The following is a 23,896-nucleotide window of genomic DNA, read 5'->3' as shown; positions in this document are numbered from 1 at the left end:
AGAAGAATGGAAGAGTTGAAAAGTCTTTAAAGCAACTACTTTCTTACATAAGAAATTCAGAATTACCTTCATTTGTTTAACACACATTTACTGAGAGCCAACGACAGGCCAAGCCCTGTGCTGGGCACAGAGCAATGTATGTGGAGAGGCTCATCATCCTCACCTGGGAGCTCACCTGGGGCTGCATCATAGGCCTCATCACCGCAGCGCCACCAGCAGTCGGGTTTTCCATTTTCAATTCAAGTGCCTGTCGGCTCTGATTCAAAAACTGAGGTGAGACAAGCTGGTCAGAATGCAAGTAGAGCATGTCAGTCTGCCAAAACAGCTTTCCAAACCCTCAACACCAGCCAATGAGGTAATGATATCTCCAAACACAATAACCTGGCTAAGTCACATCTAAACTAAACCAGTACTTTCACACTGCATAAAGGTCCATGTTGAAACGTCTTTGGCTAGCATAAGAAGGGCTATTGTTTGGCATTGGGAGAATAAAGTGAAATTTTGCAGCTTAAACAGTACCTTCACACCTGTCATTCCAGCACTTTGAGAGGCTGAGATGGGTAGATCACCTGAGCCCAAGAGTCTGAGACCAGCCTGAGCAACATGGTAAATCCCATCTCTACAAAAAATACAAAGAATTAGCCAAGAGTGGTGGCATGCTCCTGTAGTCCCAGCTACCTGGGAGGCTGAGGTGAGTAGATCACCTGAGCCTGGGAGGTTGAGGCTACAGTGAGCTGTGACTGCACCACTGCATTCCACCCTGAGACCCTATATCAAAAAATAATAAATTATATATACATATATACACACACACAACAGAAGCTCCAAAGATTTTAAAGCCAGGCTTCCTCTGGGATTATTCAGGCACAGGGGGAAATAGATTTTACTTGATCAGAGTAATTCTGAATAATCTGCTCCCTCCATTAGCTTTCCCTAAATGACTTTTAGTGAAAAGAAACAGCAAAAAGTAAAATGAACCCATTAACACAGCTTTTCTGAGTACCTAAACTGACTTTTTGGAATATTTATTCAATGGAGAGTCTCTGGATCTTTGAATTCCAAACTCAGGCATTTGGCTGCACACAGTGGCTCACACTTGTAATCCCAGCACTTTGGGAGGCTGAGGCAGGAGGATCCTGAGGTCAGGAGTTGAGACCAGCCTGGCCAACATGGTGAAACCCTGTCTCTACTAAAAATACAACAACTAGTGGCACATGCCGGTAATCCCAGCTATTCGGGAGTCTGATGCACAAGAATCACTTGAACCCAGGAGATGGAGGCTGCAGTGAGCCGAGATCTGCACTCCAGCCTGGGCAACAGAGCAAGACTCTACCTCAAAAAAAAAAAAAAAAAAAAAAACCTCAGGCATTCGTCTACTTATATGGTTTGGTTCCACCACATTTAGTAACTTAGTATGCTCAAGACACAAACAATAAAAACAATTTTAAAACATTTCTTGCAGACTAACAATAGAGTAAACAGAAGTTATATTTTAGAATATTAAAAGACAGCTCTAGTTTTATAAAACATCTAGAAAGAAGAGATTCCATTAAAAATGCTGAAGTCAAGAAGGTTTAAGTATTTGGTTATTAGTATTAAGGAGTTTTTCCAAAACAAAATTATCTGCCTTTAAGACTACAAAGTCAACAAGTAACATTTTTCTTCCCCCAAGAGCAATCCTTCCTGACATTTTTCTTTTTAACCTGTACAATGGAATATTCTCATAGAAAGTACAGAATTCCAGTACAACTACTCCTTAACAAGGAGACATTTGCACAAGTAAAACCTTACAGAGAAGTAAAACAAAAATAATTTCTTAGTTGACAAGGGATAGAGTACACTAGTGGTAAGAACTTTGAGAAACATAGTCTGAAAACCGCAGGAGAAGCCAGAGGGAAGAACACATGACTGTTACCTGCTGGCCCTGTAGCCTCTGCTGAAGCTGCATTCTAAGTTGCTTGGGGGTGTTTGTCCGGGGTCTCATGATGTTGGCTCGTGGGTGCATTCCTTGGAGAGGAAAATTGCCTTGCTGGTTCATCTGATTCATCATAGAGTTAAAAGATGGTGATTGTCCCTGAAGATGAAAGCCTCCTTGCATTGGAGGCCCCTGTGCTGGATATGTCTGTCCATATAATCCTGCCTTCTGATCCATCATTACTGCTGCTTCTTGGCCTTGGAAAGCATCCTGTTTGGGTTCTAAAGTCTGTCCCTTAAACAACACATAAATGAACAGTGAAGAACATCTATGAAAGCAACATAAGTCAAATGCTGTTAAGAAGGTGAAAAAAATCCAGGCATTCAACAAGTATTTAAGTAAATGCTTGCTATGTGCCCAGCATCACTTCTCAACATGCTAACGATATATTCAAAATAACATCCCAGAGGTGATAGAAAAAGAAGGAAAAAATAGATACTCTGAAGAAGAGAACAACCTGCTGTGCTAAGACAAGAGCCTGCTGGATACTGTGCATTCACCTTTATCTTCCCATCCACAGGCACTGAATGCCAAGCATGCAGCCAACACCCTTGATATGTCTCACTTGAAAGCATTCTTCACCCCACTGAACTTTGCAACACTTCTCATTTTTCTCCCACCTCCCTGGTCTTTCCTTGAATGAATGCTAACCGTTCTTCAGGGTTCAGTCCTAGGCTCTCTTCTTTTCTCCTGATACATTTTCTACTTAGGTGCTCTCATCCACTGGTGATAATGATCACACTTTTGTCTCCAGCCAAAACATCTCTGAACTTTTAATTTTCTTTATAGAAATGCCTACTTAACATCTTCACCCTAATATCTCAGGTATCTCAAACTAAACAAGCAGAAAACAGACATCACATCCTTTCCCAACAGCTCTTCCCCCCAAGAAGCCTTGTTCTCCTCCAGCCTACCCTACTGTATAACACACAATACACAGCTGGCCCTCCATATCCATGGGTTCGACACTCATGGATTCAACCAACAGGTGACTGAAAACATTCTGGGGGAAGGAAACCATGGCTGCACCTGTACTGAATACACACAGTCATCATTCTTCTTGTCATAATTGCCTAAACAATAGTGTAAGAACTATGTAACATACATAGCGTTTATATTGTATTAGGTATTATAAGTAATGTAGAGCTGATTTAAACTATATGGGAGGATGTGCATAGGCTATATGCAAATACCTAGGCTGTTTTATACAAGGGACTTGAGCATCCACAGATATTGGTATCCACAGGGGTCCTGGAACCAATCCCCCACAGATACCAAGTGATGACAGTACACAGCATCACCATTCACTGCCCAGGAACTAAAACCCAGCAATCTTGATTCTTCACATTCTCCCTTTCCAAAAGTGCACATGTGTGCGTGCACACACACACAGCAAGTCCCGTCAGGTTTTACTCCAGGGCATATAACGTATAGCTCCCTTCTTTCCATTTCACCCTTATGACCATTCCCAGGACACCTCCTGGACTCTTGCAGTAACTGACACCTATGTTTCTACTTTGTCCCATCAACTTGGGTTCATGTGATCCTGCCACCTCAGCCTCCCCAGTAGCTGGGACTACAGGCACACACCATCATCTTCAGCCGTGCCTGGCTGAAGATAATAAAGCAAATCTTACTTTAAGTTAAACGTGGCAGACTGATCAGGCATGTTTACCTGCATTCAAATTGCTAACCCTAATAAAATGACAGTGAAGTATCCAGTTTATTAAAAAAAATAAAATAAAAGGTAGTGTTTATCCACAAAACACTAATAAGGAAGGCAACAAGATCAAGTATTTCAATATTTATAATAGAAGATACAAAGTAAATAGAGGAGTAGGAACCAGTGCCTACAAAAACTTACACCTATGTGCCTACAGAGGAAAAATACATATGAAAAATGAGCAAATGTATCCCACAGATCTAATGAGACTCCAATGAGGGTGGTAGGGATCAGAGTATGGTGCTAAAATGGAGAGGCTGGTTAGGAGTCTGAGTGCAGAGCAGGAGGTTAACCACCTCCCCGCCTGCTCCCTGACTCCTGAAGTGCCTATATCTTCTACCCGCCCCACAAAGGTACTGGGGTTCAGGGACACAAGCAGAGCAGAGCAAAGGAATGAGGGAGAGGCTGAAAACAGGAAATTTTATACTTTGCATATTTATAATGTCTAATAAAATTTTATATTTTATAATTTAATATCTCACACTTGCCTCCCTAGCCCAGCTCCCAAAATGAAATCAGGTAATAAAAGATTACCAGGGGGTAGGGGTGGTAGTGGTGGTTGAAAACAACTCTACATGTTGAAATTTGGGGAATCCTGGCCAGGCGTGGTGGCTCACACCTGTAATCTCAGCACTTTGGGAGGCCGAGGAGGATCACGGGGTCAGGAGTTCGAGACCAGCCTAGCCAACATGGTGAAACCCCATCTCTGCTAAAAATACAAAAAAAAAAAAAAAAAAAAAATTAGCTGGCGGTGGTGCCACATGCCAACATGTAGTCCCAGCTACTCGGGAGGCTGAGGCAGGAGAATCACTTGAACCTAGGAGGCAGAGGTTGCAGTGAGCTAAGATCCCGCTTCTGCACTCCAGCCTCGGCGACAGGGAGAAACTCCATCTCAAAAATAAATAAATAAAAATAAAAATTTGGGGAGTCCTGAAATAAAAGTGCTAAGGCTACCTCCCCACCTAATCACCCTCAGTAAAGGCAACTGATGCTCCTCACACTTGCAGAGTGTCAACTCAGCTTTTTAATGTCTCTAAGAACAGTCAAGGATCACCAGATACTCGATAAAAGTTTCCAATGCTTTCCAAGCTTGAATGCGACTCAAACAAATCAAAGACAGGAACAACAGAGAAGACTTAAAAATACAGAATAAATTTAATGCCCAACATGTCAATAGAAATCCCAGAAAAGTAGGTCAGAAAAAAACCAGGAGAGATAAAGTAAAGAAATTATACCCGAAAATGCCCCTAAACCAACGGGAGCACCTGTCCATCTCGTATCCAGCAGAATGAATGGAAGAAGACCCACACCAAGACACGGCATCATAAAATTTCAGAGGAAAAAAGTTCCTAAATCACTCCAAAGAGAAGAAATGAGTCACATACAAAAGAATCAAAATCAGAATGGAACTATGGAAGAAATCTTTCAAAAGTGTAAGAGAAAATTATTTTCAACCTAGAATGTAATATCTAGCCAGACATGCAGGAGGGTGGAATAAAGATATTTTCAGACACACAAGAACCCAAAACATTTCATGCAGAAGGGATGAAGAAATTAATAGAAGTAATGTTGCAGCAAAACAAAGAAGTAAATCAAGACAGAAAGTAACTTGAGATTCAGGATACTCCGAGTCCAACACAGGAGAATAGTGACAATTATTAATTTCTAGACTTGCCTTGCAAGGACACAGTAAAACAGAGAGAACTATAGGAGGGAAGCAAGGAATTGATAGATTATTTAATGTGCCTGAACAAGTAAAGAAGAAACAAAAAGAACTTTTATACTTCTATTGGGAGTATAAAATACAGCTCCTCAGTGCCAAGGTCCTAGGTCACCCTGAAGGTATACACCAGGACTGCTCAGCGTTTCTCACCTGTACTTTAAAATGCTCTGTGATAGCACTTACTGCATGGCAGTATACTTCTACATGCACACATCTATTTCGCCAACAATGACTGAGAGCCCCTGATGATCTCACCTGCTTAGTGTTGAATGCACAAACCTATACAGTGCCCCCTCTATAGTCTTTCAGTAAAAACAGTCATGCCAGGCACAATGGCTCACACCTGTAATCCCAACACTTTAGGAGGCCAAGACGGGTGGATCACTTGAGGTCAGGAGTTCGAGACCAGCCTGCCCAACGTGGCGAAACCCTATCTCTACTAAAAATACAAAAAATTAGCCAGGCGTGGTGGTGGGCACCTGTAATCGCAGCTACTTGGGAAGCTGAGGCAGGAGAATCACTTGAACCATGGAGGTGGAGGTTGCAGTGAGCTGAGATTGCACCACCGCACTCCAGCCTGGGCGACAGAGCAAGACTCAGTCACGACAACAACAAGAAGTCACTACAAAATGTGTTTTTCAGAAATACAGATTTGTGAATGACATGTTTTCATAAGGCTGAGTATATAAATAGGAACAGGAGACAATGATGTTAGGATGTTAAACAAAACAAACAAACAAAAAAAGCTTGCCTCACCAGAATACACATTGCTTGGCTAGACAGTTATAACAATGAGAGCTTCTAACATGAATAAAAAGTTGCATTTTAAGAACAGTACGGTAGTTTCACTTAATCATTTCTACAACTGCCTAAAATAGTAAGTTGTTGAAAGCAGTATCACAATCATAAGTATAATTTCCATTTTAACATATGAATTTAGACCAAAAAAGGATATTTTCCAAATTTAATGCTGGTATCCATGAATATAGTGATATAACACAAGTATTGGAAAGACACACACAGGCATTCTTGTTTGTGGCTTCATTAATGTGTACATACTTACGTGCATTCACACACACACAAATACACATTCTCCTACTTCTATGTTAATGCAACCTACCTGATTGACAAGTTCGGGGATGCCTAAAGCTCTGTCAATTTCTTCCAGGCCTGTGGCATCTGTGTTGCTGAGAAGAGTGTGTAGCTGGTCCAGTAATGCTCTTTCATCACTCTGGCCTTCCAGGTTGGAAGGTGGCCCGACAAGATCATCCAGGGAATTCCTAAGAAGGGGCCTAGAAAGAGACTTGCAATCAATTTCAACAGTACTTTTTCTCTTTAAAAAAAGTAACAGATTACAGCAACCATGCATAATATTTTTAATGAACAGTAACTCAAATACTACAAATACCAATAATAAACCAAGTGGTTTAAAAAAAAAAGTGAATGGCATCAATTAAAGTTTAAGGCCCACAATTTAAAAACTTCACAGGCCACTTTAGACCACCATAGATAGGGGACCAGGGGAGCACAAGTAAAGATGGGAGAAGATACCCTCAAGAAAACAATCAAGGAGGTAGTAATTATAATACCTGAAAATTAGGGAAATCAAAGGAGTAAAAGAAAGGATAGAAATGTGCTACCACTGATTGAGTCTGGAGAAACGCCCAAAATAACTCTGTCGTACTTGCCCAGACAGCTCATATTGGCAAGTGTAATACAAACCCCAGACATCCACAGCAAGCTGCCTCGGTTCTCCAACACATAAAAGGGCACGAAGCTAAACATTTATCCTGCCTCAGAAAAGTTCTGTTAACTTCAAACTATTTGCTCTCTACTGAGTAGAGAAGCATTCAAATAAATAAATTCATATAGTTACATCACTGTCTGCTCAATAGATAAGTTTATTTTTGTTTTCCTTGCTTAACTTAGTGCAGAATTCTGGTTAGAGCTGACGATGACAGTGTCCTCTTGCATGGAAGTAAGTTACTAAGCTAAACAAAAACGAAATACAATCTGCAATCTTACTGTTATGAAAATTTAAAAGATGCACAGGTATTCTTGTATGTAGTTCTTTCACTATCATCACTGAAATGTTTAATTTTAGAAAACAATTGGCCAATCCTTAAAAATGAATTTTCTCAACAGGCAGCAGGTGGTTGGGGGAGGAAAAAGTTTAGAAAAAAAGTTAATTCTTCTGGAAAATTGAGGCTAACCCTCCGAAGAACATTTCTAAAACCACTAGAAACACATACTTATCTTTTTTCCCCTCCTCATGGGACTAACATTATGAGAGACCATCACCTCACAGAGAGGCTCTCAGATGGCCACTGAATGGCCCTGATGGCTAGACAACATGGTTGTATCTCCTCCTCGTCCTGTGAATGCCATATGCACTGCTTACTGCCTCAGCCTTATTTTTACACACAATTATATGAGAAAGGCCCAGCTGGCAACCAAGTACCTCAATTACAGGGAATTCTCATTCTCTTTCACATTTGCTCCTGTGCTCCAACTCTTTTCTAAACTACCAATGCTGAGATTTCTACAGTCACAAAATAAAGCCCCACCTATTTTGAGTGCCATGAGGAACTTGTTCCATGGACAACATGCCATCGGACCAGGAACCCAGTTGGTTAGATGATGCTGCCTGGCCATAGGGATTAGCCCCCATTCCCATGGGGATTTCACCAGGCCCTAGGGGAGCAAAAAGAAAGCACAAATTCTCGAATAAGAGCAAAAGTTATCCTGAAACATCTAATTTTCTTTTTACATAAAGGGGGAAAGAGGGAGACTTACTCATTTGAAGCATCTGCTGTTGCTGTTGCTGTGGCTGCATCATTGGTCTCGCACCTGGTATGCTATTAGACCGAAGAGGCAACGTGGGCACAGAGCCACCCAGTGCAGCTCTGGGTAAAGACGTGTTATAGTCCCCTCCTGGTCTTCCCATGGAGTTTGAATTCATCGGTTCCATTCTGCTGGCCTTTGAGTTTGGTAAGCCCCAGTCTCCTGAGGAAGGAGTCTGAGTCACAGTCACATTTCTGTTTGGTCCACCTAAAACAGGTAGAGATACTTAGGTCTTTTCCATATTATAATGAAATCCTTCTTATACCATATAAGTACAGCCATTACACAGAGTATCAGCCTTGACAAAACAGCATTTTGTCATGGTAAGAGAAGGGCTAGCCAACTGTGGAGACACAGGCCACTATTCCCACGTATTCAACAAGTTGGAAAATGTCATAAACCAAGACCCTTCAAGAGTTTACATAACCAAGACATAGAATAAATGAAGGATATTCATGGAAGAAACATACTTAGGTTATTCAAAAAGTTATTATTAACTCCCAATTACTTAGATGGCTTCAAGTATTTTAAATATGCCTTTCCAAAAATAACTCATAAACACTAATTACAAATAACATACCCATACCTGAGCCATAATTTTCCTGACTATCCATCATTCTTGGATTCCCACCCAACATGGGTTGCTTTGGTAACATGGGGAAAGCACTGATATTTTTTACAGGAGGACTTGAGCCAACAGAAACAGGGTTATCCAGAGACACTGCTCGGTTATATGGAGGACGAATAGACTGCACAGACTGTGGACTTTTCAAACCTGTTGAAAACACAATGCAAAAATATTCTTTGGTGATTTAATACATAAATAATCAAGTACAAAACACAAATACTACCACTCCCCATCCAAGAACGTCTTTCTTACAAAAAGAAACACTGTCTTCCTTTACAAAATAAGTACCAGCCCCCACCTCCCACCCTCCCAAAAAAGATCTCTTCCAAATAAAGTAGAAACAACAATCTCTGTGTTGGCTGAAGTACTGAGAACTCTTCTGTAGCCTGATATGGTCACTGATATTCTGCTTCACTTAATATTGAAAAATTCACTTAATATTGAAAAATGCTCCAAACTCCTGAAGGTTCTTGTATATTTGCTTATTAAGTATACTGTTTATAATTTTACAATAAACTTAACCAGATAAGTTGCCTTCTGATCAAAAAGAAATAAAATTCCCTTCTAACCTTTTTTTCCCCCAACTCTATTCCAGCTTAGGAAATAATGCCACTGAAAATGAACAACCACCATTCTGAGTAACTGTGAATCCTGCCTTTTCAATTGATACATGTATCTTTTTATATATTTTTTTGAGACAGAGTCTGGCTCTGTCATGCAGGCTGGAATGCGGTGGCACGATCTTGGCTCACTGCAACCTCTACCTCCCAGGTTTAAGTGATTCTCCTGCCTTAGCCTCCGGAGTAGCTGGAGCCACAGGTGTGGGCCACCACGCCCAACCTACCTTTGTTAAATTGATGAAGTAAACACACAGCAACAGGAGAGTGGCTAGATAAGAACCAGCAAACACCAAAGAAGAAAACTCTCTTAATTAAATGACAAGATTCTGTTAAGAACTAATGGACAGGTTTTAATTACAGTTTGAGTTGCCTGTTTTTTTTTTTTCTTGAGACAGAGTCTCACTCTGTGGCCAGGACGGAGTGCAGTGGCGCAATCTAGGCTCACTACAATCTCCGCCTCCTGGTTTCAAGAGATTCTCCTGCCTCAGCCTCCCAGGTAGCTGGGACTACAGGCGCACAACAACACACCCTGCTAATTTTTGTATTTTTAGTAGAGACGGTGTTTCACTATGTTGGCCTGGCCAGGATGGTCTCAATCTCTTGACCTCGTGATCTGCCTGCCTTGGCCTCCTGAAGTGCTGAGATTACAGGCACGAGCCACCGCACCCAGCTGAGTTGCTTTTTAATCCAATTCTCTGTGACTAAGAAAAATATATGCCCTAGTACCTACTCTAATCATCTGGAACAATCAAAGATGAACATTTTTCTATAAGTGCTATGATTACTGGTATATTAGTTAGAAATGGGAAATTTATTTAAAAGTAGTTTTTAAAAAATAGGAAAATGTCGGCTGGGAGTGGTGGCTCACATCTGTAATTCCAGCACTTTGGGAGGCCAAGGCAGGTGGATCATGAGGTCAGGAGTTCAAGACCAGCCTGGCCAATATGGTGAAACCCCGTCTCTACTAAAAATACAAAAATTAGCCAGGTGTGGTGGTGTGCATCTGTAGTCCCAGCCACTCGGGAGGCTGACACAAAAGAATCCCTTAAACCTGGGAGGAGGAGGTTGCAGTGAGCTGTGATCATGCCACTGCACTGCAGCCTGGGCAACAGAGCAAGACTTTGTCTCAAAAAAAAAAAAAAAAAAAAACCAGGAAAATGTCCAAAAAGCTTTCTAAAGCACATACAATATAAATCAGTATAGAAAACAGAGGCAGAATATATGTTCTGAAGTTACAAATGCTATTTATATTCTGGTCTCAGTGTAAGAGTGTTTACAAGTATGCAGAAAAGTTTCAAAGGCAGCAAAAACTAAACCTAGTTCTTTCTTACCCAGAGAATTCGTTCCTTGAAACATCTGTTGCTTGGTCCCCAGATGACTACCATTTGTGGATACAGAATTATTATAAAAGTCAGAACTAGTCAGATCACCAAGAATAGCATCTAGATTATCCAAGTCTCCAGATCCCTGAAAATTAAAGTTTTAAAAATTAACCTGTGTACATTACTAGACACACAGGTATAAACATACCCATAAGAAAAAAACCACATATGAATAGAAGTAAAATACAAAAATTACCTACAAAGATAATGCCCAATTTAAAGGCCAGTTTATGATGACGCCCATCTCTAATCTTCCTCCTTAAAAGTACAAATAGTTTAAACTACTGAGATTAAATCACTAGATTTAGTCCTTTCCAAGGGGCATTTTTAAAATTTACACAAAACATTTAATTCTCAAACTATAGACTATTTTGCAGGTAACATTAGTCACTAGCAGTGCCTTGATAATTAGCTAACAGATATCTGCATCTACAAATACCTTCTGAAAACAAGTGTGTTAATTAATAAAAGGGGCAAGCTGAGATATTCATAGGCATGCTCTAAAAGGGCTTTGGTCAATAAACGTGGCTAATACTAGGTTAAGCCCAATCCTAACTTTAAGCCTTTCATTTGCTCAGGTGCATATTAAGTATCTCCTAAAAGTTTGCGAAGTGCTTATACAGAATGTCACCTTGTACATGAAATTTGATCTTACCTTAAAATCAAAATTACGCTGCTTAATACAAGTTTTTTCATGATTACTTCATGATTATTCTCTTAATGACCCAGTGTGCCCATTCCAGCAATGAACACCTCCATAAAAAATTTCAAATTGGCTACTACAGAGTTATAGTCACATTCTAAAACACACACATCTGTTATTTCCAAATTAAATCATAATACATTTTACTGGTGCCCAAAATAATTATAAAGAAATGACAGCTAAAGATTTGACTTCCTTTAAATCAACCTAAAATGGAAGAATTTGTATATCACACATTATCTTTCTAATACAGAAAAAAGATGAAATATAATGACTAAGCTGAAATATACAGAAAACAAATTACCTCTTCACTGGTTTCTGTCTTAATTTTAGGGTCTTTCTCTTGACTTGAGCTAGGAATGGTAGAGCTGGTACACTGACTCATTTTATTATCCACTCCTTCCACTTGGGGCTGTAGTTCTTTAGAGAGTGCATCACTAGGATCATCCCTGTCCAGCAGGTATCTAAGAAGTGCATTATTCTCCTTCTTCTTAGGACTCAGTTGCTCCTGCTTGACGACATTTCCGTCCCCACAAGAAGTTATACTGCTGGTGTCTTTCCCAGTGGCTTCTGCAGTAATCTTGGCTACTTCAGCTGGTGAATTCCCATTCTGCAGCAACTTGTGTAAAATCCGGTGCTTCTCTTGTAACAGTGACCCATGCATACTGGATGTGGAGGATACTCCTCCAGATGTTGAGGAGGAGACGCCAGATGGGCTGGTGACACTAACAGAAGATTCTTTACAACTTGAATCTAGTGGGGAGTTGGTCAAAGAGGAATGACCCCGGTCATCAGATGAACAGGTAAGTAACTGCAGTAATTTTTTATGACCTTTGCTTTCCAAAGGACTCCTTTGATTCTCTGATCCCTCAACACTACTCTCCTTACTTTCTTTGTCACTGAGGTGATCTCTGCTATTTGACTGACACATTGAACTCTCCACTGGATTTTGGTCACAATAAAAGCCCAGGGGACTCTTGGAATCCTGACTGCTTACTTTACTTGGCTGGGTTATATTCATATTGGGAGAGTTATCCAATTTGGGGCCTGGTGATGACAGAGTAGATAAAAGAGAAGTCCCCACACCCTCACTGATGGCTTGCAGGGCACTGAGAGAGCTGCTGGAAAAGCTGTGGCTCCCAGTATTGCCAGAAGATCCCATGGGAGAGTGCACACCTGAATTGGAAAAAATTTAGGAAAAGAATTAGACTACCACTGTAACAAAATACAACTTAATTCTTCAAAGTTTCTATTCATCTTTTTGAAGAAGTTTATTTCTTTATATTCTTATTCTTTATAAGAATTACAGTAGGATGGAAAGAATTACTTGAAAAAAAAAATAAAAGGAAATGTCAACACAAATACCTGCAACAGGAGAAAACTGATGTGAGGCCATCTTTGGACTCCCACGATTACGAGGAGAAATCATGATATTCTGCTGGTTGGGGGCAAGACCAGGACTCCCATGTGGGGGGCTACTCATGTTGAGTCCATAGTTGTTGTTCTGGTAGGAAGATGGTGATTGCATGCCTGGCCCAGAGGTCATTGAAGCTATGTTACTGGAACCCCCGTACCTAGCTCCACTCATCTGCACTGTGGTGCTAGGGTCTGCCAAGCCATAGGCCCTGCTGCTTGGCATCTGTAAGCCTTGGTTTGGCGACATACTCATGCCGCCTACTGAACTGTTGCATCCAGCCATAGGTGGTCTAATCCCTTGTCCAACAGGATTTGGGTTTGGTCTATATCCATTCTGTTCTCTGCAAAACAAACATCAAATATTTACTAAAAAACTATAAGCATGCATGAAAGTCTTGAATCAGATTTAAAATAAAATAAAATTTTTTAAAAATGGCCAGCCACAGTGGCTCACACCTATATTCCCAGCACTTTGGGAAGTCAACGCAGGAGGATCACTTGAGCTCAGGAGTTAGAGAGCAGCCTGGGCAACATAGCAAGATCCTAACTTGCTAAAAAAAAATTTAAAACTTAGCCAGGCATGGTGACATATATCTGTAGTCCTAGCCACTCAGAAGGCTGCGGTGAAGGACTGCCTGAGCCCAGGAATTCAAGGCTGCAGTGAGCTGGGATGGCACCACTGCACTCCAGCCTGGGTGACAGATCAAGACCCTGTCTCTATTTAAAAAAAAAAAAAAAAAAAAAAAAGAAGAGAAAAAAAGGGATGAATTAACTATCCTGGTACTTAACTTTTTAGGCAACATTCCAATACCTAGTGACAATTCCAATCTACATATTGATCAATTATTTACCTAATAACATATTTTTCAGTAAGCCACAGAATCTGTATGAGTGAGACCACTGTAGTATTATGAAAGACCAACAGTTTGGTTAACTGGAGTATCAGGTGGGCTTTATTAGAGTTGCCACATATCTAGGGCTTCACCTGGAGGTACCTGAAAATTACTCAAAATAATTAATGGGTAAAAAGCCTCCCCTTTATGAGTTTCTTATTTGCCACTACCAACACCAACAGTAACTACCTTTAAAGTGTACCCTCAAATTTTAAATTCAGTCCCCAAAGCAATAGGCATTATCAGAAATGAAAGGTAAGACATGTAATCAGATTTTATATGCTCTTTTATCCATCCATTAGCCTTCCCATCCCCTAGCTTTCTTGTAAAGTATTTAATAAATAATCCCTTTCACATAAAAAGACAACCTTAAACATATCATAATCCAGGAATCTACACTCATTTCATCAAACCCAGTAACCTTCCTGCGTTTTGTCTCATTTTGTCCCTTCCCTTTTTACTTTAATAATAAAGCATTTTGAGAACACTGCTGCATTCAGTATTAGAATACACAGTAATCTATCGTTACCTCTGAAGAAAGTGGGTTGAGACAAAGCCATGTCGATCATTTGTTACGGGATTTCGGAAGAGTTTGCTTTTTGTCTGTGCAGTCACTATAGTTCCATCAGCCAATGAGAATCGATATACTGGGGTTTCTGCATGGCCATTAAGATAAGCTGTTGGGGAAAAGATCCCATCACTAGTAACTACAGTCAGCAAAACAAATATATATATAGGAGGTGTTAGGAAATATACTTCAAGTACAACATTTCTAAAAATCCAAGGAAAGACTGGATCTGCACCAAAATTATGAATAGGGTAAAATAAGAACACTCAGGAATCATTTTCCTATCCCACAGTGACAAAACAGCAACTACACTCATGTGTATACCAAACAAAATGACAAACAGGATCAAGAATAAACTCCAAAACCAGGTATAGTGGCGTGCACCTGCAGCCCCAGCTACTCAGAAGCTGAGGCAGAAGGATCACTTAAACCCAGGAGTTCGAGTCCAGCCTGGGCAACATAGCAAAGCCCTGTCTCTAAAAAAATAAAATAAAACAAAAAGACAAAAAGAATCAACTCCAAAATTCCTTACCTTCTTGATAGTGACGTTTCTGGGACCATGACTGCCCATCATTTAGACTAAAAAATCTCTGAATACACCTTCGGATTATATCTTCAAAGCCAGGCCTCATGGAGGATCTCAGTGAATTTGTATCTATATTGACAACCTTTCCTATTAAATAGAAAAAGGAAAAAATATTTATATCCAGCCCACAAGTATTTACTGGCTGCCTACACATGGCTTAGCACTAGAAAATAAAATAAAAAATACTAAATCTTTGCTCCACCTTCTCTGATCCAAATTTCTACTATACTCAGAGCTTTTCTTCTTAAGGACATAGTACCACAGGATTCTCTCAACATGTTCTGCTATGGAGCATAATAATAAATTTGGTCTTTGTCCAGATTACTAACACAGAGCTCCTATCTAAAATCCTCAGAATTTCCTGAGTAACAAAAGTATCTTCAGGTTATTCATAAAGAGCCCCTCTGGAACAAACCTCAATTTGTACCAATGAGGTGACTTAGGGTGGGGCCTCTAGATCACCTCAGGATGGAGCTGGCAATCAGAAAGACCAAGTAATAAAAGGATTAAAATTTTCTGTTAGTAGTTCCACCTACTAACCTTCAGGAATGGGGGTGATGGAGAAAAGAGAGCCTGGTGATTAAACTCTATAAAAAATTATTGGCTGGGTATGGTGGATCTTGCCTGTAATCCCAGCACTTTGGGAGGCCAAGGAAGGCAGATCACAAGGTCAAGAGATTGAGACCAGCCTGGCCAACATGGTGAAACCCTGTCTCTACTAAAAAATACAAAAATTAGCTGGGCATGGTTGGTGGCGCATGCCTGTAATCCCAGCTACTCACTGCAACTTCCTCCCAGGTTCAAGTGATTCTCCTTGAACTGTAACACCTATGAGGAAAACTGTTTGTTCAAAGAGATTCTGTCCCTACAACTATGAAGCAAGAGAAAATACCTGCTTAAAGAGCTAACAGGGACAACTGTTTGCATCTGAGAGACGATCGCATTTTTGAAAACTTAATACCTAAATTTGGAGGGTTAACCAAATACTCATTTCCTCAATGCTGGAAGTTTCCGACAACTTTTGCTTAATATCAAATACAGTGGAGACACAAATACATACTCAAAAATACTATGAAATTAAAGGAGGTTTCATGACAACAGATGATCCTTAAAAAATGTCTAGGCCTTTTCACTCTAAGGAGCACTAGGGTGGTTGGCAAAAACAAGTGCCTTACAAAAAGTGGCAGAAGGGGAACAAAGAAGAAAGTGGCTGATCCATTTTCTAAAAAAGATTGGTATGATGTGAAAGCACTAACTATGTTTAATGGGCAACAAACTAGTCAAAAGGGCTCAAGGAACCAAAACTGCATCTTATGGCCTAAAGAACTGTGTTTTTGAAATGAACCTTGCTGATCTACAGAATGATGAAACTGTCCCTTGGAAAATTCAGACTAATTACTGAGGATGTCCAGGTCAAAAACTATGTGACCAGCTTCCATGGCTGGTCTTGGATCAGCTTCCAAGCCTTTTCTATGTCTTTGAACACAGACAGAATGATCCAAGCCACGGAAGCTGGTCACATAGTTTTTGACCTGGACATCCTCAGTAATCTTTTCAGTGACAAAATATGCTCCACGGTTAAATGTGGCAGACTATGAAGCTCCTGCTGATGTCAAGATTTCTAATAGTTATCTGTTTTGTCTGTTTTGTGTAGATTTTACTAAGAAATGCAATAATCAGATCTGGGCAATCTCTTATGCTCAGCACCAACAGATATGCCAAATCTGATGATAACCAAAGTTATGACCTAAAAGGGACAGACAAATAGATTGAAAGAAGTGGGCAATAAACTGATTCTAGAGAAATTAGGAAAGACATAGAAAAGCTGTTCACTTATTTTCCTTTCTATGACATATTCAATAGAAAAAGTAAAAATACTGAAGAAAACCAAGTTTGGTTTGGGAAAATTCATGGGGCTTCACAGTGAAAGGTAATTCTGGAAAAACTGCTGAAGATTTGAAAGGCGCTAGTATTGAATAAGCTGATGAAGATAAACCACCAGTCCAATAATCTGTTTAAAATTCAGAATTTTAAGGGTGACCAAAAGTCTTATTAATGGCGGAAGGAGGCTAGGGAAAAGGGACAAATGCATTCCAGGAAAGAGTAAATACCTGTGCATTTGTGCCCAAAATAGAGCAGATTTGTCCTCAACCACCTCCCCTGAGTTCAGCCGTGGGCCACATGACAAATACAAAATAGATGTTCATAAAAAGTTTATTAAACGAAACACATCAGGGAAAAAGAATAAAATATCTCCAGAGGTCAAAAAAAAGTATCGTGTTGAGTGCAATAAGCCTCCTATAAAACAACAGATACCCACTGGAAGGCATTAACTGTAACTATGGTAAGATCGATCTCAGTTTTAAATGATATTAATCACACAAAGCATTTGATTTTTCTTGCTTGGTCATTTTTTTCTTTATCATGTCCTGTTTTCTTTCATGGTTGGTAATTTTTAAATTTTGTAATAAACATGTATTGCATATATATATATACACACACACATATACACACTATGAGATAATTTTCAAAGATGCTACTTGCTAAACTGCTTCAACATACTTTATTTAGTATTTTCAGTAACAAATGTAAAACGTGGCTATTCAAGGAGAAAATTAACACTGCCAAACCATAACAAGTGCAGAGAAAGACCCCCTCTAAAAGGATAAAATAAGATATAAAAATTGCTATCACTATGCTTATCTGAAGGTGAGCAAATGGAGAAAATGTTCAAATATAAAGTAATATCCATCAGCGTACACAGACTAACTGAATTGTCAAAATAATTATTTGCTACTTTTTTTATTCTGTGAAAATCTCAAAAAGGCTGAAGACAGGTTACTGAGGATGGCACAAAATGGTTGAATGACTGCAAAAATAGCAATATTTCTTTAAAAATATTCTGTATTATGTATATTAGATATACATATTACAAACATACACATGTATATGTAACAGCTACAGCTATGTTTTACGTTTATGTAAACCTACTCCATTTTATATCACTTGTTAAAGGTCCATATTGTAAAATTAGTGTTACACAAAGCAAAGAATACAGGCTAAGTCAAACTGACTTAGCTATATATTTTCTTATTAGCCATGATCTTGGACAATAACCCAATCTCTGTCACCAAGTCTCTGTTTCTTTATCTCTGAGACGGGGCATATATGACAAACCCTTGGCATCCACATTTACAGTTATATGACCATAAGAGTAACCCTGAAGGTAAATAAAAATAATATTGCCACAGTGTTTAACTTCATTAATGCATCTTATCAACCACGATGTCTTTAATTTTTTATTTCTATGATTAAAAAGTAGCAGACCAAGACTGAAACTCAAGTTGATGTCAAGAATTACTCCCAGCCAGGCACAATGGCTCACGACTGTAAGCCCAGCACTTTGGGAGGCCAACATAGGTGGATCACTTGAGGTCAGGAGTTCAAGACCAGCCTGGCCTACATGGTGAAACCCCGCCTCTACTAAAAATACAAAAATTAGCCAGGCATAGCACATGTCTGTAATCCCTGCTCGGGAGGCTGAGGCAGAAAAATCACTTGAACCCAAGAGGTGGAGGTTGCAATGAGCCAAGATTGCAACACAGCACACCTGTACTCCAGCCTGGGCAACAGAGCAAGACTCAATCTCAAAACAAAACAAAAACAAACAAAAAACCTCTCAATAATTCTTATTAAATTACCTGTGGTTTTTTTTACACATTTCTTTATGATAAATGGGCTTGAAATTAAAGAAATACTAAATTCTGACACAAAATCCCATTTGGAGAGAAAACCAGTTATCCCTAAACTTGTTTTTTTAACTTATTTGGGGGATTTAAGGTGCCAAACATACCCAGTTCAAATGCCAAGAGTTTTAGTGAAATTCTTTTAGGGTTGCATAAGAAACATGAAAAATGATACACATAAAGTACTCACTACAATAGGTAAACAGTTCTATGATAGCACAGATTAAAAATAGTTAACATTTACAAAAATTTCCAAGATAAAAATGTACGTACGTACACACACACACACACACACACACACACACGATTTTACCTGAAAGATCATGTCTGGTAATAAAGCTCTCAGGGTTTGATGGATATACTCTTTCTCCTGTAGTAATGCGGCGTGCCACACAGATCATACAAGATTGCAAATCTACAATAAAAAATTCAGCCTGTAAGGATTATACTTAACTTTTGGATATGTATGTTCAATTGGCAAGCAAGGACACAGAATTCAGTAAGAAGAGCTGTAACAACGTAAGTTACAAAATTACAGGTATGGCCCCTATTTGTTTCATGAACATCAAAAACATATGATATCTCTTACCTTCCCCTTCCTCCATCATAGCTCGTGGCTGAGACAGGGCAAAGCACTGCATTGTTTCATATCTCTGGCGCATTTCAGGACTGGTGTTTATATCTTCCAGAATATCATGTGTTTTCATCAACATACGGCAATTGAATGTATGGCTTTTTTGTCTCTGGGTCTCATTTGTCCAGGAAACTCCATTAACTTTGGAAAACAAATTGAAATGACATTTTGAAAAGCTGGTAACTCAGTCTATGACCATCATCAAGAATTTAAGCTGCATTTTCTCATTATGCATGTTTTCCATAGTTGTATCTATACTAACACTTCAGGCTGGCACTATACAAAACATGTGAATAATTTCAACTTTAACAGATATCTTACTGCATATTTTGTAACTATATATATATACACACACACACACATATATGCCTCTTAAAATGTATACCAAATTATTAATTCACTGACTCCATATTTGAAAATTTGCTATTAAATCACATGCCTTTCTATGCTCATTTGATCACCTGACTTCCTAAAAAATACATTCAATTTCCTAAGAAATGATCAAGGAAAAAAAATTAACTTATTAGAAAATACACATTAAAAGCCTACCTGTAGATTTTGGTAAATTTTTAAGAAAATCCTTTCTGTCTTCTTCATGTAAGATATTGTAAACACTTGTGTTAACCAGGTCCTCTTGCTTATATTGCAGGTATTGTGTGACATTTTCTGACACAAACACAATGTTTCCATCTCGATTCACCACAAACAGGAAACCATCCAGTGCCTAAAATAGCATATATTAATACAGGCTGTTATGGACTGAATTGTATCCCCCTCATTCTTAAATTGAAACTCTAACCATCAATGTACTGTATTTAGAAATAAGACCTTCAAGGAGATAAAGATAAATGAGGTCATAAGGGTGGGGACCCTAATCCAATATGACTAGTACCCTATAAGGGGAGAGGAAGACACCAGATACGTGCATGCAGAGAAAAGGCCATGGGAGAACACTGTGACAAGGAGAATCCAATCCTGCCAGAACCTTGATCCTGAACTTCCAGCCTCCAAAACTGTAAGAAATAAATTTCTCTGGTTTAACCTACCCTGTCTGTGGTATTTTGTTACGGCAGCATCAGCAAACAGCAGCCATGGGAGTAAGTACAATGTGTAAAAACTACTGCTGACTTAATTACTGCAAACAACTATAAGCCACCATTAATACTAACATTAGCACCATTTCTATATGCCTTATTAATAAGAAGAAGAATTGGGTTTGGGGGAGTGTACACATAAATGTGTTTGGCATGAAATCTGAATTAATGCCTAACCTAATTTTTAAAGAATTATATCTTCAAAGGAGCTTTTAAAAATGAGAAAAGCATCCTTAGCTCTTCCCAGTTTCCCATTTGATGCCAAGTCCAGCTACAGAAACTGCTATACTATTCCTTAATGAGAATTTAAAAAGAGGAATTTCAAAACTGATCAACTAAAAGTAGTTAGAACAAACTACCTGAAACAAAAAGAAGTTGACAAGCTACCTTTATGAAGGGCTTCAGCCCCTAAACAAATACAATGCACTTTTTTTTTTTCCTGAGACAGAGTTTCATTCTTGCCTAGGCTGGAGTGCAATGGAACGATCTCAGCTCACTGCAACCTCCACCTCCCGGGTTTTCTCCTGCCTCAGCCTCCCAAGTAGCTGGCATTACAGGCGCACACCACCATGCCCAGCTAATTTTATATGATGCCCATTTTTTAAGTCTTAACAATTCCTCAAGAATAAAAAACTGGGAGAGAGAGCCAAGATGGCCGATTACTAATAGCTCAGGATTGTAGCTCCCAGTGAAAGCGCAGAGAATGAGAGGACGCCACACTTTAAGATGAATTTTTGTTGCTCACAGGCCAGGAGATTCCCAGCGGAGGAGGCCCACGGGTCGCGAGCACGACTCTTGTGGCCAGCGCGGTGGTTTTGCCAGTGCCCCAGTGCGGCAGTTCTTGGTGCAGAGTAAACAGGACTGGGTCCCCTTTTGGTCGACATTTGGAGCTCCGGGAAGGCAGAGTCACCTATTCAGCTGATTGAAAAAGGGACTCAAGAAGGAAGCCAGACCAGAGATTCCCGGGCAGAAAAGCACCACGAATCTTAAAGGCCGCTGTTCTAGCCAGCGCAGTGGGTTGCTCAGATTCCAGCGCTGGGAATCAACAAGTTTGATGTCCACTCAGAAACCTAATTTGAAAGTCGGTAATTACACAGACAGGTGGATAAATTTACAATGATGGGAAGAAACCAGTGTAAAAAAGCTGAGAATATCCAAAATCAGAATGCCTCTCCTTCTACAGGTGATCATAGTTCCTCATTAACAAGGGAACAAGACCTGATGGAGAACGAGTGCATTCCATTAACAGAATTAGGCTTCAGAATGTGGATAATAAGAAACTTTAGTGACTTAAACATGTTCTAGCCCAATGTAAAGAAACTAAGAACCTTGAAAAAAGGTTTGACGAAATCCTAACGAGAATAGACAATTTAGAGAGGAATATAAGTGAATTAATGGAATTGAAGAATACAATACGAGAACGCCATGAAGTATGCGCAGGTTTTAACAGTTGAATTGATCAAGCAGAAGAAAGGATATCAGAGGTCAAAGACCAACTTAATGAAATGAAATGAGAAGACAAGATTAGAGAAGAAAGAGTAAAAAGGAATGAGCAAAGTCTCCAAGAAATATGGGACTATGTGAAAAGACCTAATTTACGTTTGATAGGTGTACCTGAATGTCATGAAGAGAATGAATCCAAACTGGAAAATATTCTTCAGGATATTATTCAGGAAAACTTTCCTAACCTACTAAGGCAGGACAATACTCAACTCCAGGTAATCCAGAGAACACCACAGAGATGTTCCTCAAGTAGAGCAACCCCAAGACGCATAATCGTTAGATTCACCAGAGTTGAAATAAAGGAGAAAATTCTAAGGGCAGCTAGAGAGAAAGGTCAGGTTACCCATAAAAGGAAGCCTATCAGACTCACAGCAGAAACTTTACAAACTAGAAGAGAGTAGGGGTCAATATTCAATATCCTTAAAGAAGAATTTTCAACCCAGAATCTCATATCCAGCCAAACTAAGCTTCATAAATGAAGGAAAAATTAAATTTTTCACGAACAAGCAAGCACTCAGAGATTTCATCACCACCAGGCCTGCTTTACAAGAGCTTCTGAAAGAAGCACTATACTCAGAAAGGAACAACCAGTATCAGTCATCCCAAAAACTTACCAAAAGGTAAAGAGTATCTCCATAATGAAGAATTTACATCAACTAATAGGAAAACTAGCCAGCTAGCATTAAACGACAATATTAAACTCACAAATATCAAGATTAATCCTAAATTTAAATGGATTAAATGCCCCAATCAAAGACACAGACAGGCAAGGACATACTAAGACTTAAAACAAAGGGTTGGTGGAAGACGTACCAATCAAATGGAGAGCAAAAAAAAACAAAAAACAAAACAGGAGTTGTAACTTTCATCTCTGACAAAATAGACTTTAATAGTAACAAAGACTAAAAGAAAAAAGAAGGACGTTACATAATGGTAAAAGGATTAATGCAATAACAGGAGTCGATGATCACAAATATATATGCACCCAATATAGGAATACCCAGATACATAAGACAAGTTCTTAAAGACTTATAAAGAGACTTGGACTCCCACACAATAGTGAGAGACTTTGACACCATATTGTTAATATTCGACGGATCAACGAGATAGAAAATTAACAGGGACATCTATGATTTGAACTCAGACCTGGAACAAGTAAACTCAGTGAATATTTATAGAATTCTTCACCCCAGGTCCATAGAACATACATTTTTCTCAGTATCACATTACCCATATTTTGAAAGTGACCACATAACTGGAAGTAAATCACTCTTAGCATTTGCATAGCATTTCAAAAACTTAAATGAAATATTGGTTGGCTGTGTGTTATTTTCTTCCCTTATTCCTTCCTGTCTTCGCTGTTAAGCACAATTATCAGTATAAAAGAGGTTTTCAATACATTCCAGCCTGGGCAATAGAGCAAGACTCCTGTTCTCTCTCTCCCTTTCTCTTTCTTTCTTTTTTCTCTTCCTCCCTCACTCCCTCTTTCCCTCTCTCTCTCCCTCCTTAAAAAAAAAAAAAGAAAGAAACAATATTGCCTTTCTCCCAGTAACATGAACTTGCTCAAATAGAAATCAGCTGACTCAACAGAATCATTTAAATGCAGTGAGGGGAACTGAGGGTACTTAAATAAATCTTGTGATTAATTATTTCATTAAAAAAAAGAATAAAAAACTGTAGCGTGCCATATGATCAATCAAAAAAAAAATTTTTTAAATATGATCATGCAAAAATTCACCAAAAAATGTCTGAACTAAAACACACAGTCATCATATCTCAGTATCTATGGAAGATTGGTTCCAAGACCTCCCAAAGACAGCAAAATCCAAGGATGCTCAAGTCCCTCATATAAAATGGT

At 39.2% G+C, this 23,896-nt stretch overlaps 1 protein-coding gene across 7 annotated transcripts in view; it reads right to left on the bottom strand.

Moving 5' to 3' along the window:
- The window catches only part of NCOA3 (nuclear receptor coactivator 3), a 149,958-nt gene that overhangs the window by 7,540 nt on the left and 118,522 nt on the right, over window positions 1-23,896 (bottom strand). For 5 of the 7 annotated variants that reach the window (XM_064382491.1, XM_012467401.3, XM_012467399.3 and 2 more), the window contains 14 exons: window positions 19,991-20,165; window positions 19,397-19,582; window positions 19,121-19,222; window positions 15,008-15,148; window positions 14,437-14,584; window positions 12,964-13,355; window positions 11,903-12,774; window positions 10,845-10,980; window positions 8,852-9,040; window positions 8,218-8,472; window positions 7,989-8,115; window positions 6,542-6,713; window positions 1,916-2,209; window positions 164-268 (listed from right to left, as the gene is read on the bottom strand). In XM_064382491.1, coding sequence (XP_064238561.1) covers window positions 164-268; window positions 1,916-2,209; window positions 6,542-6,713; window positions 7,989-8,115; window positions 8,218-8,472; window positions 8,852-9,040; window positions 10,845-10,980; window positions 11,903-12,774; window positions 12,964-13,355; window positions 14,437-14,584; window positions 15,008-15,148; window positions 19,121-19,222; window positions 19,397-19,582; window positions 19,991-20,165 — 3,294 coding nt within the window. The remainder of the gene's footprint in view (window positions 1-163; window positions 269-1,915; window positions 2,210-6,541; window positions 6,714-7,988; window positions 8,116-8,217; window positions 8,473-8,851; window positions 9,041-10,844; window positions 10,981-11,902; window positions 12,775-12,963; window positions 13,356-14,436; window positions 14,585-15,007; window positions 15,149-19,120; window positions 19,223-19,396; window positions 19,583-19,990; window positions 20,166-23,896) is intronic. The other 2 variants (XM_012467402.2, XM_012467403.2) reach the window with 1 other exon arrangement.

This window comes from Aotus nancymaae, unplaced genomic scaffold (assembly GCF_030222135.1).
Source record: "Aotus nancymaae isolate 86718 unplaced genomic scaffold, 86718_ANA_hifiasm-v0.15.2.pri h1tg000029l, whole genome shotgun sequence".
Classification (NCBI taxonomy): Eukaryota; Metazoa; Chordata; class Mammalia; order Primates; family Aotidae; genus Aotus; species Aotus nancymaae.
Note: the sequence above shows the minus strand (reverse complement) of the source record. Positions and strands in the feature narration are given on the sequence as shown.